This window comes from Dendropsophus ebraccatus, chromosome 2 (assembly GCF_027789765.1).
Source record: "Dendropsophus ebraccatus isolate aDenEbr1 chromosome 2, aDenEbr1.pat, whole genome shotgun sequence".
Classification (NCBI taxonomy): Eukaryota; Metazoa; Chordata; class Amphibia; order Anura; family Hylidae; genus Dendropsophus; species Dendropsophus ebraccatus.
In genome coordinates, this window is record NC_091455.1 from 164,987,263 (window position 1) to 165,000,733 (window position 13,471).

General features: G+C 43.0%; 1 protein-coding gene across 1 annotated transcript in view; it reads left to right on the forward strand.

Moving 5' to 3' along the window:
* Positions 1-11,774, forward strand: part of NGLY1 (N-glycanase 1) — a 24,178-nt gene extending 12,404 nt beyond the window's left edge. The window contains exons 7-12 of the mRNA XM_069958660.1: positions 1,217-1,362; positions 1,584-1,694; positions 3,419-3,583; positions 5,409-5,594; positions 8,517-8,694; positions 10,605-11,774. Of these exons, the coding sequence (XP_069814761.1) occupies positions 1,217-1,362; positions 1,584-1,694; positions 3,419-3,583; positions 5,409-5,594; positions 8,517-8,694; positions 10,605-10,777 (959 nt within the window). The 3' untranslated portion in view covers positions 10,778-11,774. The remainder of the gene's footprint in view (positions 1-1,216; positions 1,363-1,583; positions 1,695-3,418; positions 3,584-5,408; positions 5,595-8,516; positions 8,695-10,604) is intronic.
* The last annotated feature ends 1,697 nt before the right edge of the window (positions 11,775-13,471 follow it).

Consider the following 13,471-nt stretch of genomic DNA (forward strand, 5'->3'; position numbering starts at 1 on the left):
AATGTCAGGAGTTTGTAAAAAGTAGGGGTATCCTTTAAAATTACTTTTAAAGGGGTTATCCAGGGAGCAGAAGATAGCTAAAGTCTCCCGGCGCTTCTTCTCCTTGGACAACTTCTTTAATAAAACCTTATTTTCCTTGGTTTACTTGGATTGGGGTATTTGTCTAAAACTGGCCACACGCATTAAATAAATGTTGGCCAAACCTGCCAATTACTATGTATGGGGGCCTCCTGGAAGTCCCCTGATGGTGGATGTAAGGAGAGAAAAGGGTTGGGCAGCTGGATTTCAGCTTTTGCTCTTGGTGACTATAAGCATGACAGTAACCAGAGGTGTCTGGAGGAACAAAGGTATCTGACACACTTTGCTTTTCTCTCCCAATATAGAACACAAATGCGAGTTCAGCTAAACATACAAGTGTATTAGGGGGGTCGGTGGGTATCACCCAAATGAGCAATAAGCTCACCGCTATCTAACATGTATGGCTATTCTAAATGCTTTACTAACCATAGCGCTACCCCAGTATTTCTGTAGCTATCAGAACCTATTGCAGGAGATGAAATATGTCACTGATTGGGCACTATATGTAAGCTACCATTGACAGTGATTGGGCACCTTGTGTAAGTTATCACTGAAGGTGATTGGGCACTTTCTGTACGTTATCATTGACAGCGATTGGGCACTATGTGTAAGCTATTATTGACAGTGATTGGGCACTAAGGGGGAGATTTATCAAACATGGTGTAAAGTGAAACTGGCTCAGTTGCCCCTAGCAACCAATCAGATTTCACCTTTCATGCCTCACAGACTCTTTGGAAAAAGAAAGGTGGAATCTGATTGGTTGCTAGGGGCAACTGAACCAGTTTCACTTTACACCATGTTTGATAAATCTCCTCCTTAGTGCCCAATCACTGTCAATGATAACGTACACAAAGTGCCCAATCACTTTCAGTGATAACTTACACAAGGTGCCCCCTATGTGTAAGTTATTATTGACAGGGATTGGGCACTATGTGTAATCTATTATTGGCAGTGATTGGGCACTATGTGTAATCTACTATTGGCAGTGATTGGGCACTATGTGTAAGCTATTATTGACAGTTTTATTTTAGATCAGTGAATTCGTACCTGTGTTTTTTACAGATGTATTTTATTTTAATGGCTGAATAAGATATAAAACAGCGTGTGGCAAATATGTGCGTGTTTTCCCACCCTGCAGATCATGTCTGGACCGAGGTGTTCTCTTCATCTCAGAATAGATGGCTCCATTGTGATCCATGTGAGAACGTCTGCGACAAACCTCTCTTGTATGAAGTCGGGTGGGGAAAAAAGCTTTCATATATCATTGCATTCTCCAAGGACGAGGTATGTGTGACTGGCCTAAGATGTATTATATTCTTTACCACATTTCACTATTCCTAGCTAGCTGTAACAATGAACCTAGCAACACATCCTAAGGCCCGAGAGACTTCCGGAGGGAAAGGATCATCTCTCCAGCACCTTCCTACAGATACATAGGCTTGTATCCTAGTCTTCTTTAGTATAATTTGATGGTCTCTACAGTGTTATATGAATACTGTTTCTAGGTTGTGGATGTCACTTGGAGGTATTCGTGTAAACATGAAGAAGTAATATCAAGGAGGAAAGATGTGCGAGAAAGTTGGTTAAGGGAAACAATTGCTGGTCTCAACAAGACGGTAAGATATGATAAAGCATGTGTTATATAGAGGTCGGGCCTAACAACAGTACTATTAAACAGTACTCTGATGTATACCTGCACTGAAGAAATTATGGCTCCAGCCTTATTGATATGTGGGCAATTTTGAGTGTTGGGTGAAAATCCTCTTTAAATTCTAAATGATTCATTACATTTTTTTCCTTTCTTTTTGTTGTGTTCATGGTAATACTAGACTGTTGATTGGACTTAAAGAGCACCTGTCACCCCCCCGTTCCGGGGTGACAGGCTCCCGACCCCCCGTTAGATCCCCCTATACATACCTCATTGCGCCAGATCCCGCTTCCTGAGTGGGTCGGGTGACTGAGATTTCAGCGCCCGAAGCCTGGCGCGCACGCTCACAGGAGAGTCACATGCTCATAGAGAATGAATGGGGAGTCTGATGCTCCGTCATTCTCTATGGGCATCGGACACTTCCGGGAGCGCGTGCGCCGGGTGCTGAAATCTCAGTCACCCAACCGGCTCAGGAAGCGGGACCCGGCACAATGAGGTAAGTAACGGGGGGTCGGGAGCCTGTCACCCCGGCACAGGGGGTGACAGGTTTTCTTTAAAGTTTGCCATAACTATTGGTATGCACAAGTTCTAGTGTGTTACCTCTAATAAATTGATTGCAATGTGTCAGTCTCTGACCTTCCCTTTACAGCTGTAGCACTTCTGCTGCATGCAGTCTCTAGATCTGGCTGTAGCCAACAGGACCTGCGTTAAGACCGAATTGGTTCAGGTCCAATAACTATACCCAGACCAGAAACATTTAGGTATGGTCATACCCAAACACGGGTTTCCTTAGAGAATGCTGCAGTCGTCAGGTTCCAGTGTCAGCGATGTCTAGGTCTGACAGTAATTTACATTTTCCGGTGCAGGATACTGTAACTGTAAAAATATAAATAGATTAATAAATAAAAATGAATACAAGATCTGCAGCAGATTTGAAGCTGCAGATATTTATGTAACTTAATGACTGAACACAGCTTCAAATCTGCTGCAGACCCTGTACCATTATTAGGACAATAAAAGGAAAATTAAAAAGAGCATATGCACCATATAAAATATTGTGTGGGAGACAAAGCATTTTGCATGGGCATCAAGAGCTCGACCATTAAAGAAGTCTGTCTATTTTGAAAAATCATCACACGACATAAACAATCATTGCTTACTTCTCCCTGTGCCTGTGATGCGCCACGTGACAGGCTTTGGGACCCCTGCTGAAAAACATTTTCCCTCCCGAGTTCCCATGACATCACAGCTTGGGGGGGAAATGCCTTACATGGCTGATGGATTGCCCCCACAGCTAATCAGTGACTGCAGTGGTGTCCCGCCCCAGTCATTGTCTGGCTGAGCAGGCAGTCCATCAACCGGGTCATGACGTTGGCTTTGAAGGAGATCCTGGAGCGGCAATCCAGCACTGCATAGGCACGGGGAGAGGTGAGTAATGTTTGTTTGTTATGTTCTCCCCTGTGCCCTAACGTTTGCAATTTGTTTTTGTTTTTTACATCACTGGACTTCTCCTTTTAATATATTACCTTCCGGTCACACAAGTGTCAAATTGTTAAACCTGTTGCATCCAAAAAATGTTAAAACGCATAGCAGCATATGTTTGTGTTGATGTGTTTATCATCGGTTTATCACATTATCCCTGTGGTACATCCACTTTATTTCATGTGTGGCCTTTGTTTTTATTAATTTTAGCGGCAGCAATCCTTACCAGAACAAAGGAAAAAGGAGCTGCTCGGGAGACTGATCGTGGAGATTGTGGAATTTATGTCTCCAAAGACACCAAAACCTGGTGAACTTGGTGGTCGAATATCAGGATCTCTTGCTTGGCGGGTGATACGAGGAGAAGCTGGATTGCAGGTAATTCTAAGATTTTTCTCTGTATGAATGTTGTATTACTCTTCATACATTTACATAGTGTACTGTATAAGAAACCCCCCAAAAATATGAAAAGACTTTTTGTGCTATGTGAATATATCACAATAATAAACTCTGCAGATTTCTCCGATTCCGATTTGTTAAGGCTTGGTTGTCTTAGGCTACGTGCACACGGAGCAAAAGTGGCGGAATTCATGCGGCCAGCCTCCCTGTCATAATGACAGTCTAGGGTAGGCTCGCGCACCTCCTCTCTCCACGCTGAAGAATGAACATGTTTATTATTCGGCACGAAGAGAGGAGGCGCGCGAGCCTTTCATAGACTGTCATTATGACAGGGAGGCTGGCTGCATGAATTCTTGTCACTTTTGCTCCGTGTGCACATAGCCTAACTATTTGTGTTGTTTATCTTGTTGGTGACTTAAGGTCCCCATACATATAAGAAAACTAGCGGCTGATTGGTAGGTAAGCTCCTCCCAGACTCCTTTTGCCACAGCCTATTTTCAGTGGAGACAAAAGATTGGGCACAGTGAAATCTAAGGTAGCCATAGACCCATCCTTTGCAAACACACAACCGTTCGACACGACTGAGCCTTTACTGTGCACTCTATAGGGTTGGTAGGGTTAAGCCGCAGCCAGAGAGCTTTGACTGCAGCTTATCTCTCCCAGAAGAAAGGGGTCGGGCGGTGATTCATCACAGCCGACCCCCTATGTTCAACTACAACATCTGCTGGTGGACGGGAGAGCCCCATACACATTACATTGAAGGCCAACTAATGTATAGGGTGTATGAGAACCTTAACACGTTGTTCTTTCTTGTACCCAACCGGCGAGAGTCTAGGGACACCATTGCAGGGTAGATGGTTGGTTGTCTGGTCCAATAAAGATTAGAAGGATCAGCCACTATTTGCCCTGGTCATATGTAGTTGCTTATAGGCTACAAACATTCTGTCTCAACATGTACTGATTTCCTGGTGAAATCTGAACTGCCAGTGCTGTAGTGTAAAGCATGGTGACTTGTGAGTGTCACTGGCGCTAGCAAATTTAACATGTTGCTGCCATATAAGAAAACATAACAAACATTACATGCTTACCTCTCCGCGCTCCCCTGGTGTCACTACAGACCCCTGCTGACTAGTCGCTGCTACTTCCAAGATGCGCTTGTCACTGTCCACAGCCCTGTCCCATTTCTCTTAGGCTGTCACTCCTAAGATGAGCTTGTTTCGGAAGTAGCTGTGGCTAGTCAGCAGGGGTCACCAGCGACACCTGGGGAGTGCAGAGAAGTAAACATATAGGGAGAGAGTTATCAAGCATGGTGTAAAGTAAAACTGGCTCAGTTGCCCCTAGCAACCAACCAGGTTCCACCTTTCATTTTCCAAAGAATCTGTGAGGAATGAAAGGTGGAGTCTGGTTGCTAGGGGCAACTGAGACAGTTTCACTTTACACCATGTTTGATAAATATCCCCCATAGTTCCAGATAACTCCTTTAAGGTAGAGTTGCTGCTAGACTAAAAAAGGTACCTGTCAAAAAGCTAATCTCACCTGATCAGAACGCAGCTGCCGCTGGAAGATCGGGTTGCCATGATTGAGCGCAATTATTTAAACAGGGCTCATGCACGGAACTCGGGCGGCATGAGATGTATTCTTGGTAACCTGATGTTTCAGGCAAGATCAGCTTTGTGACAGGTACCCTGGAAGGTAGGGAAGGAGCAGGGAGTCTGTGTTACGGCTGCATTGTACACAATGCTTGTAGATGAATTACAACTAATCCACAGATTGTAATCATTACAATGCTTTCTTTTTACTTTAGACCAAGAGTTTTGTTTTTGTTCCTACTGAAAAGGAGAAAGCTGACAAGTGTCTCCATCTGCAATACAACGTTGTTGATGATCGCTATACAAGGGTCTCCAATAACAATGAGGTGATAAATGGCTGGGAGAATGGAGTCTGGATGACAGAGTCCATAAGCAGGAAGGTGGAGAACGACTGGAAGATGGTAAATCTAGAATATGAATGTGTGATTTAGCCTAAACCTGCTATAATGTATTGTAATGTGTAAGTAGACATTTTAGTAAAATCATGTTACTCTGTAGTCTGTCATGATGATTCGGCCGATTATTGCTCTATCTAATAAATACAACGATCATCAGCTGATCGCTGATATAGGTTAGAACCTTTGTCAGGCGCCGACCGTGCACCGCTACGTGTAATAGCGGTGCACAGCCGGCGACTGACGATATACATTACCTATCCACGCTCCAGGGCTGCTTCTGCGGTCCGCTTCTCCCCGGGTTCCGCGCTGACAGGCCGCTCAGCCAATCACAGGCTGGGACCGCCGCGCCCAGTGATGGGTAGAGATGAGCGAACCGGGTTTTGAGTCCCGAGTCCATCCGAACCCGAACTTTCGGCATTTGATTAGCTGGGGCTGCTGAAGTTGGATAAAGCCCTAAGGCTATGTGGAAATCATGGATATAGTCATTGGCTGTATCCATGTTTTCCAGACAACCTTAGAGCTTTATCCAAGTTCAGCAGCCCCAGCTAATCAAATGCCGATCGTTCAGGTTCGGATAGACTCTAACCCGAACCCGGTTCGCTCATCTCTAGTGATAGAGATACACTTTATACTAGTCATCTGAACCCACTGCTGGCAGTGTAATGTGTATGTGGTCCTCCTTGGTCTCCACTGACAACAGATGATGTTGGTGCAGATTGGACATAATGGATTTTTGCTGCTCTATGGAGCCCCCAAAAGATGCATTCAGCTCTCTTTGGTGGCTCTGTAGAAAATAAATGGAGATGCGGTGCCTACTGGCAGCCCCCAGCTCTATTCAGCAGGGATTTTGGGGTCCCTGTTCTTACAGGACCCCCGTGATCTCTTAGTTATGCCTTATCCTTTGTGTACTGTGGATAGGACATAACTACCCCTGGTGAGAATACACCTTTAACCCTTAGACGACTTAGGGCGTATTGTTATGCCATGGAAGTCTGTCCCCAGACGACCTAGGGCGTAACTATACGTCCTGGGTGTTTCTCCGGCTATGAAGCGTGCTCCGGAGAGGAGCTTCATAGCAGGTGGGGGCCGGCTGCAATTAGCAGCCAGGACCTCACCGGTAATGACAAGATGCAGCGATCGCGCTGCCGTGTGTCATTAAACGCCGCGATCGGCGCAACCGCGGCGTTTAAGTGTAAGTGACAGGGGGAGTCCCCTTTCACTTACCGATCGGGACCCCCACAGTGTGACTGCGGGGGTCCCAATCGTTAAAACGGACCGCTGGAGGTCTCTCACCTTCCTCCGTGCGGTCCGATCGGCGATCTGCTGCACTAAGCCTGCACATGCAGGCTCAATGAGCAGATCGCCGATAACACTGATCAATGCTATGCCTATGGCATAGCAATGATCAGTGTAAAAATCAAAGTACTGTATGTAAAAGTCCCCCAAAGGGACTTCAAATGTGTAAAAAAAAAAAAAAGTTAAAAACACTAATACACTACCCCAAAGCCCCTCCCCCAATAAAAATTGAAATCACCCCCATTTCCCATTATATAAATAAAACATATAAAAATAAACAAACATATAATATATCGTAGCATGCGTAATTGTCCAATCTATTAAAATATAACAAGCGTCATTGCGAACAGCAAACGGCGTAGACGAAAAGAGGGAAAAAAGTGCGCGGATTACCGATTTAATGTTACATTATATATATATATAAAAATTTTTATAAAAAGTGATCAAAACGTCCGATCTTCACAAATATGGTATTAATAAAAACTAGAGATCATGGCGGAAAAAATAACGCCCCATATAGCCTCATAGGTGAAAAAATAAAACTGGTATAAGCGTCACAATAGGGCTATTTTATTTATAATTAATTGCCAAAAAAAAGATTTCATTACAAAAAAAAATATAACATTAGAGAATCTGTGTAAACCTGCATATGGTTGTGTTCGGACTGACCTATAGAGTAATAGTATCATGTCGCTTTTACCATATAGTGCATTACGTAGACACAGGAACCCCCCAAACGTTACCATATTGCATTCTTTTTTACTATTTCACCTATTTATATCTTTATAAATAATATATTTGGGATTCCATCATACATGTTATGGTAAAATGAATGACGCCATTACACAGTACAACTATTCCTGTAAAAAACAAGCACTTACATGGCTTGTAGATAGAAAACTGAAAGTGCTAGAGCTCTTAGAAGGGGAGGAGGGAAAAACGAAAGCGCAAAGATCAAAATTTTCGCGGTCCACTAGGTCATTTTGGGCCTGGTCCTCAAAGGGTTAAAGGAGAAGTTGAGGCAAAAGTATTTTTAATATGTTATTACATATAAAGTTCTAATATACACTAATTATGGGAAATGCACATAAAGTGCTATTTCCCTCAATTTACTAGATCAGACAGGCTCAATTTTCCTAAAAAAAACGGTGATGTCGCGAATCAGAGCACGGCTGGGTGTAATTGCCATGAAGCGTCCAGCAGGGGGCGCAGTGTATGGAGAAATTACATAGTAAGAATAACTATATCACAAGTGCCAGCAGCCCCATCCACGGCGCATAGGATAGGATGGGGCTCTTTAGGGGATGGGGGTGTTCACTGGGGGGCTGTTGCCACGGGGGCAGCCGCACCACAAGTGCCATCAGCCCTATCCTATGTGCCGTGGATGGGGCTGTTGCCACTTGTGATATAGTTATTCTTAATATGTAATTTTTCCATACACTGCGCCCCCTGCTGGACGCTTCATAGGAATTGCACCCAGCCCTGCTCAGCCCAGAGCCTGTCTGATCTACTAAATTGAGGGAAATAGCACTTTATGTGCATTTCCCATAATTTGTGTATATTAGAAATTTGTCTAACTTTCTACAACAAATTCAGCACATCTGAACATGGCCTTGGGTTGTTTTCCAGGTATATCTTGCACGCACTGAAGGTTCGTCCTCTGCGAAGATTGGCTGGAAGTTTGAGTGTGCATCAGTGGGATTGAGTGTTGAAAGTATAAGTGTTCGCACAAGCAGCCAGACCTTCAACGATGGCAAAATAAACTGGACGTTACATTCTCTAGAAAAACAAGTAGAAGTTAATTCCGGTATGTCTGAATTCATGTTTACTATGAAAAATATCTAAAAGCTTCAAACAGAGAAACTTCCGTCCAGCACTACATCCATTAATCTGCCTCCTTTATTAATGACCAGCGGAACAAAACGCACCAAAGTAGTGGGCAGTAAACATAACAAACACCAACATGTTCCAAAAAACCCCACTGTTAGCAAAGATGTTGATTACTGTATCTAAAAGGATTGGCAGGTAATACACCATGACTACTGGCATAACCTTAATGGAGAAGTCCGGCTAAAATTTTTAATAAAAGTATTGTATTGCCCCCCCAAAAGTTATACAAATCCCAAATATACACTTATTATGGGAAATGCATATAAGTGCTTTTTTCCTGCACTTACTACTGCATCAAGGCTTCACTTCCTGGATAACATGGTGATGTCATGACCTGACTCCCAGAGCTGTGCGGGCTGTGGCTGCTGGAGAGGATGATGGCAGGGGGATGCTCAGTGTCCCTCCAGTGCCCTGTGTCCCTCAATGTCCCTCTGCCATCATCCTCTCCAGCAGCCACAGCCCGCACAGCTCTGGGAGTCAGGTCGTGACATTTTATCCAGGAACTGAAGCCTTGATGCAGAAGTAAGTGCAGGGAAAAAGCACTTTATAAGCATTTCCCTTAATAGGTGTATATTAGTGATTTGTATAACTTTTGGGGGGCAATACTATACTTTAATAAACATTTTCACCGGACTTCTCCTTTAATGGGGTTATTCAGCACTTTTTATATGTTGCTGCCCTTATATAGAACATAATAAACATCTTATCCTTACCTCAGCACGCTCCCCTGGTGTCCTCTTGTTGCGACTCTGGGTCCCCAGATGACTGGAGATGATGCAGGAGGATGCTGGGAGAGTGTGGCGAGGTAAGGGTCCTTTTAGGTTACTCAATTTGTTAGCCAAATGTAGCTGCAAACAAGCTCTGATCAGCCTTTATGCGGCACAAATGATCCTTGTATCGTTTGTGCAGCCCTGGAAATAGACAACACAGATAGATAGATATATCTCCATGCTGTCAGTTTCAAGATCATAAGTTGCACTGTATACTTACCATACATACTGCTTGTGATCCGGCATCCCATTCCCCAGTCCTCCAGCTGCCATCTGTATCAAAAAAGACCCTGCCTCCTCTGGCTGTCAATCATTCTGGAAGAGGCAGATCCTGAAGATACAGCAGTAGCCGAAGGACAGGAGAGGAAAGTTTTCTGTTTGAAATTCCTTGCCTATTTAACTCAGCAGAATAGGAGCAGAATTCAAGCCCCATTGACTTCTATAGGATTGCTCTAGCAGAATCCACCCAAAGGCTATGTTCACTCTATGTAAGTTCCGTGGAAATCTGATTTCCATGGAACTTGCGTAGTGCTGCAGGCTGAAGGGATCCCGGCCGGAGTTAGTATACACTCCAGCCGGGATCCCTAGCGACGCCGTAGAAACCTGACATGTCAGTTTTCTGCGGCCGCTATTCAGTTAATAGCGGCTGCAGAAAACCCTGTCAGTGCACACTATGGAGCGAGCGGCTCCAGCTCCATAGTGTGCTGTGGGGAGTTCTGATGTGCCCGCATAAGAACTCTGTGGCTCTAAAGATCATCCGGCCGGTATTGAAGGGTCATGCAACGGCCGGTCTCATACATAGTGTGAACATAGCCAAAGAATTGACAAGTCAATTCTTTGGGCAGAAAGCGGATCCACGGCAGAAAATTCTGGCTTGTGAACAACAGAGCGGAAATCCCATTGAACACAATGAGACATTGCTATGTTCACGGGAGGAATTTCAAGCGGAAATTAATAGCGGATTCCGCTCCAAATTTCTTGCCTATTTTTTTAGTGTGCACAAACCCTAATATTGTTCCCGTCTGTTAAATAACAGAAACTTGCTTTGTCCTTGCAGATCAGAACCTCCATTCTTATCCAGAGTTTGGAAACACATCAGAAGTTATACTGGAAGCTGATCTATGTGGTGGAGAAGGAAGTTCTGCGTGGCAACATACACAATTGTTTCGAGAGAGCCTAAGTGCCACCTCACACTCTTTGGAAATTATTATAACTTTTAAAGAACTTTAGAAATTCAGATTTTATTTTATTTTTTTCACATTTTAAGGAACATTTGATTGACGTGAAAAGCTGTTTCCTTAGGGATCCAGACATGATTGCGAGATTACAGCTTTTACATTACCTTTGCTGTTGTACAGCTTTCCCTGTGGTGCACATATAAGGACACATTTGAGTTTGATAAAACTTCTGGAGGTTAGTTTCCAGAGTGTTAAACTTTTAAAGTTTTAACGTGTTTTAAAAATGGTTTGATATCTTAGAATTGTTTATTTAGGAAGCCATTCCTGATGTTTAATAGTTAAAGAAGAATACGGCTCTAACAGGTTAGGCATTGTTATATACGGTCATATTCCAGACTGTGGACTAAGATGTGTGTATTAAGAGCCTCATGCCTCAATCTCTGGCTTTGAATCTGAAATACTTCAGAAAAATGCTTGCATGGAAGGCGCATGGTCCAAAAGATGTGCTTCTGTTGTTGCCTTATGGGGAGTGCATGTCTTTGCTAAAACAGGGGTTATCCAAGATTAAAAAATTGTAGCTGCTTTCTTCCAGAAACAGCACCACCCTTACCCTCAGTTTGTGTATGATATTACAACTTTAATTGAAGTGAAGTGAGATTTTCAGATGTTACAGTGGTGCTGCCTTCTGCAAGTATGTGGGAACATGTACTGAAAGGAAACTATTTTTTGTTTTTGCATTTTCATGGAAAAGAAAAAACCTACTAGTAAAACCCTTTATCTGTTAGAGCCATACTACTAGGTGAAGACATTAGGATATATCACCGAGAGTGCAAAACTGGAATAGGCAGCCACTGCATCGCCAGCTATTCTGGAAATTTAGTTCCCAATAAGCCCTGTCTGGTCAGTATGTGACTACTAGTCACCAGAAACCCAGTTAGCCAAGGCCAGACAACCATTAGTTGCCTATTTCCAGATTTTTAAGTTCAGGTTTTTATTTCTTAAGGGTAAATTCACACGGGCGTCTCGCATAGAAAAACCGCAGCTAATCCGCAATACATTTATTATTCTTATTATTATTATTAATATGTGTATTGCGGATTAGCTGCGGTTTAGCTGCGGATTTCTTATGCGAGACGCCCGTGTGAATTTACCCTTAAACAGAATTTAGGATTGAATATCTTTTATTGAAACAATAAGCAAAGCCTGTGCACTAAAGCTTTAGAAAGCGCTCCAGTGTTAACAGGGTTACAAACCCTACACTGCCAACAATGGAGCAGTATATTACTGTGATCCTTATAGCCCAGTGGATCTTCTGTTTTACTGGGGGAAGGCTGTATTACAGCAAAGTGAATCTACACTAACATTGTCATGTCTTGCTTATTTAAATAAATTGTTTTTATTTCTACAGGTTTTGCCTTTTCTCATGTTATTTTGTGTTCTTCGAATGTTTCTTTTTCTGCTTTTGTATTTGCTGCTTTATTATTATCACACATTTATATAGATCTTATAAGGACCGTACCATGCACAGTGACTTTTCACCCAATACAGCTTATACGAAGCAGTCATTTGGGGGTAGTATGACGTTAGAAATAGAAAAAAAAAAAAAAACTAAAAAGTAATGTCTTCTATATTGGCGGTGTTGTATATTACAGCTCAGCTCCATCCTTTCACTGCCAAGGATGTACGCAACATATCTTGGCTAATTCATTTTATACATAACAAAGATATCAGACATTAGAGCTTGGTATCAGATTAGAGCACAGGATCTAAAGGCACGTTTTGCCATGTCAGGTCAGCGCTCGTTTCCCCCTTACTTCACCCTCGCTATTACACACACAGACAGCGAGCTGGGACTCTATTACACAGAGTGATGAGCAGCAGACTGTCACGATCGGGCCATTTCAACATATTAAAGGGCGATCAGCCGACGCTGTTCATTTCGGCTGATCGTGGTCTTTTATCATGCGCTATTACACCGAACAGTTATCGGCCGATAATCGCTTGGTGTAATGGAGCCTTTACCCTCCACTTCATACCAGTATTGTAGGTGTAATGTTTGGAAAGCAGCATGAAAAGTTTTATTTCCTGATTCTGTGTTATATAATATATTCTATTATATAAGTGCCGATCTCCTAGATAAGCCCTCGCTTAAAAAAAAACCCTATAATTTCAATATATAATACCAATAGATTGATATGAGTAAAATTGAAGCCTAATATATGTTCAGTATAAGGCTCACACTATGTAACCATTGGTGCTGATTGAAACAACCACCATTCTTGTCATAAAAAAATGTGCTGCATTGAAATAAAGCAGTGGAAATAATTGACAGTTCACACACTGTGTGGCTGTCATGCCGGCTGTACTTAGCAAGGAAATCAATGGTTAATTGATTTCCAGGCACACCCATATAGCCGGCATATTTGAATGGGCTTTAAATAATGTTCCTGCGGTCGATATGGCAGTATCCGCGGCAGGAACATGTAAAACGTCTGCTGTTTTATGTAGTGTGAACATAGCCTAAAAGTCTTTACAAATCTGTCTGTACCCTTTTCATTATTTATTAGCTTTTGTCCAGTAACGGCAAAAATGTTTGTAAATCCATACTATGCTCCATTACGGTGGTAGTACAGACCCCTTCCTGTTGTCCTCAACGCGCACGCTCCTGTCTTCTCTTACCTGGCAATCTCCGCCTCCATTCAACTTGTGGCGTCATCTTTTGAGCCTGTCTGCCCTACCAACAGAA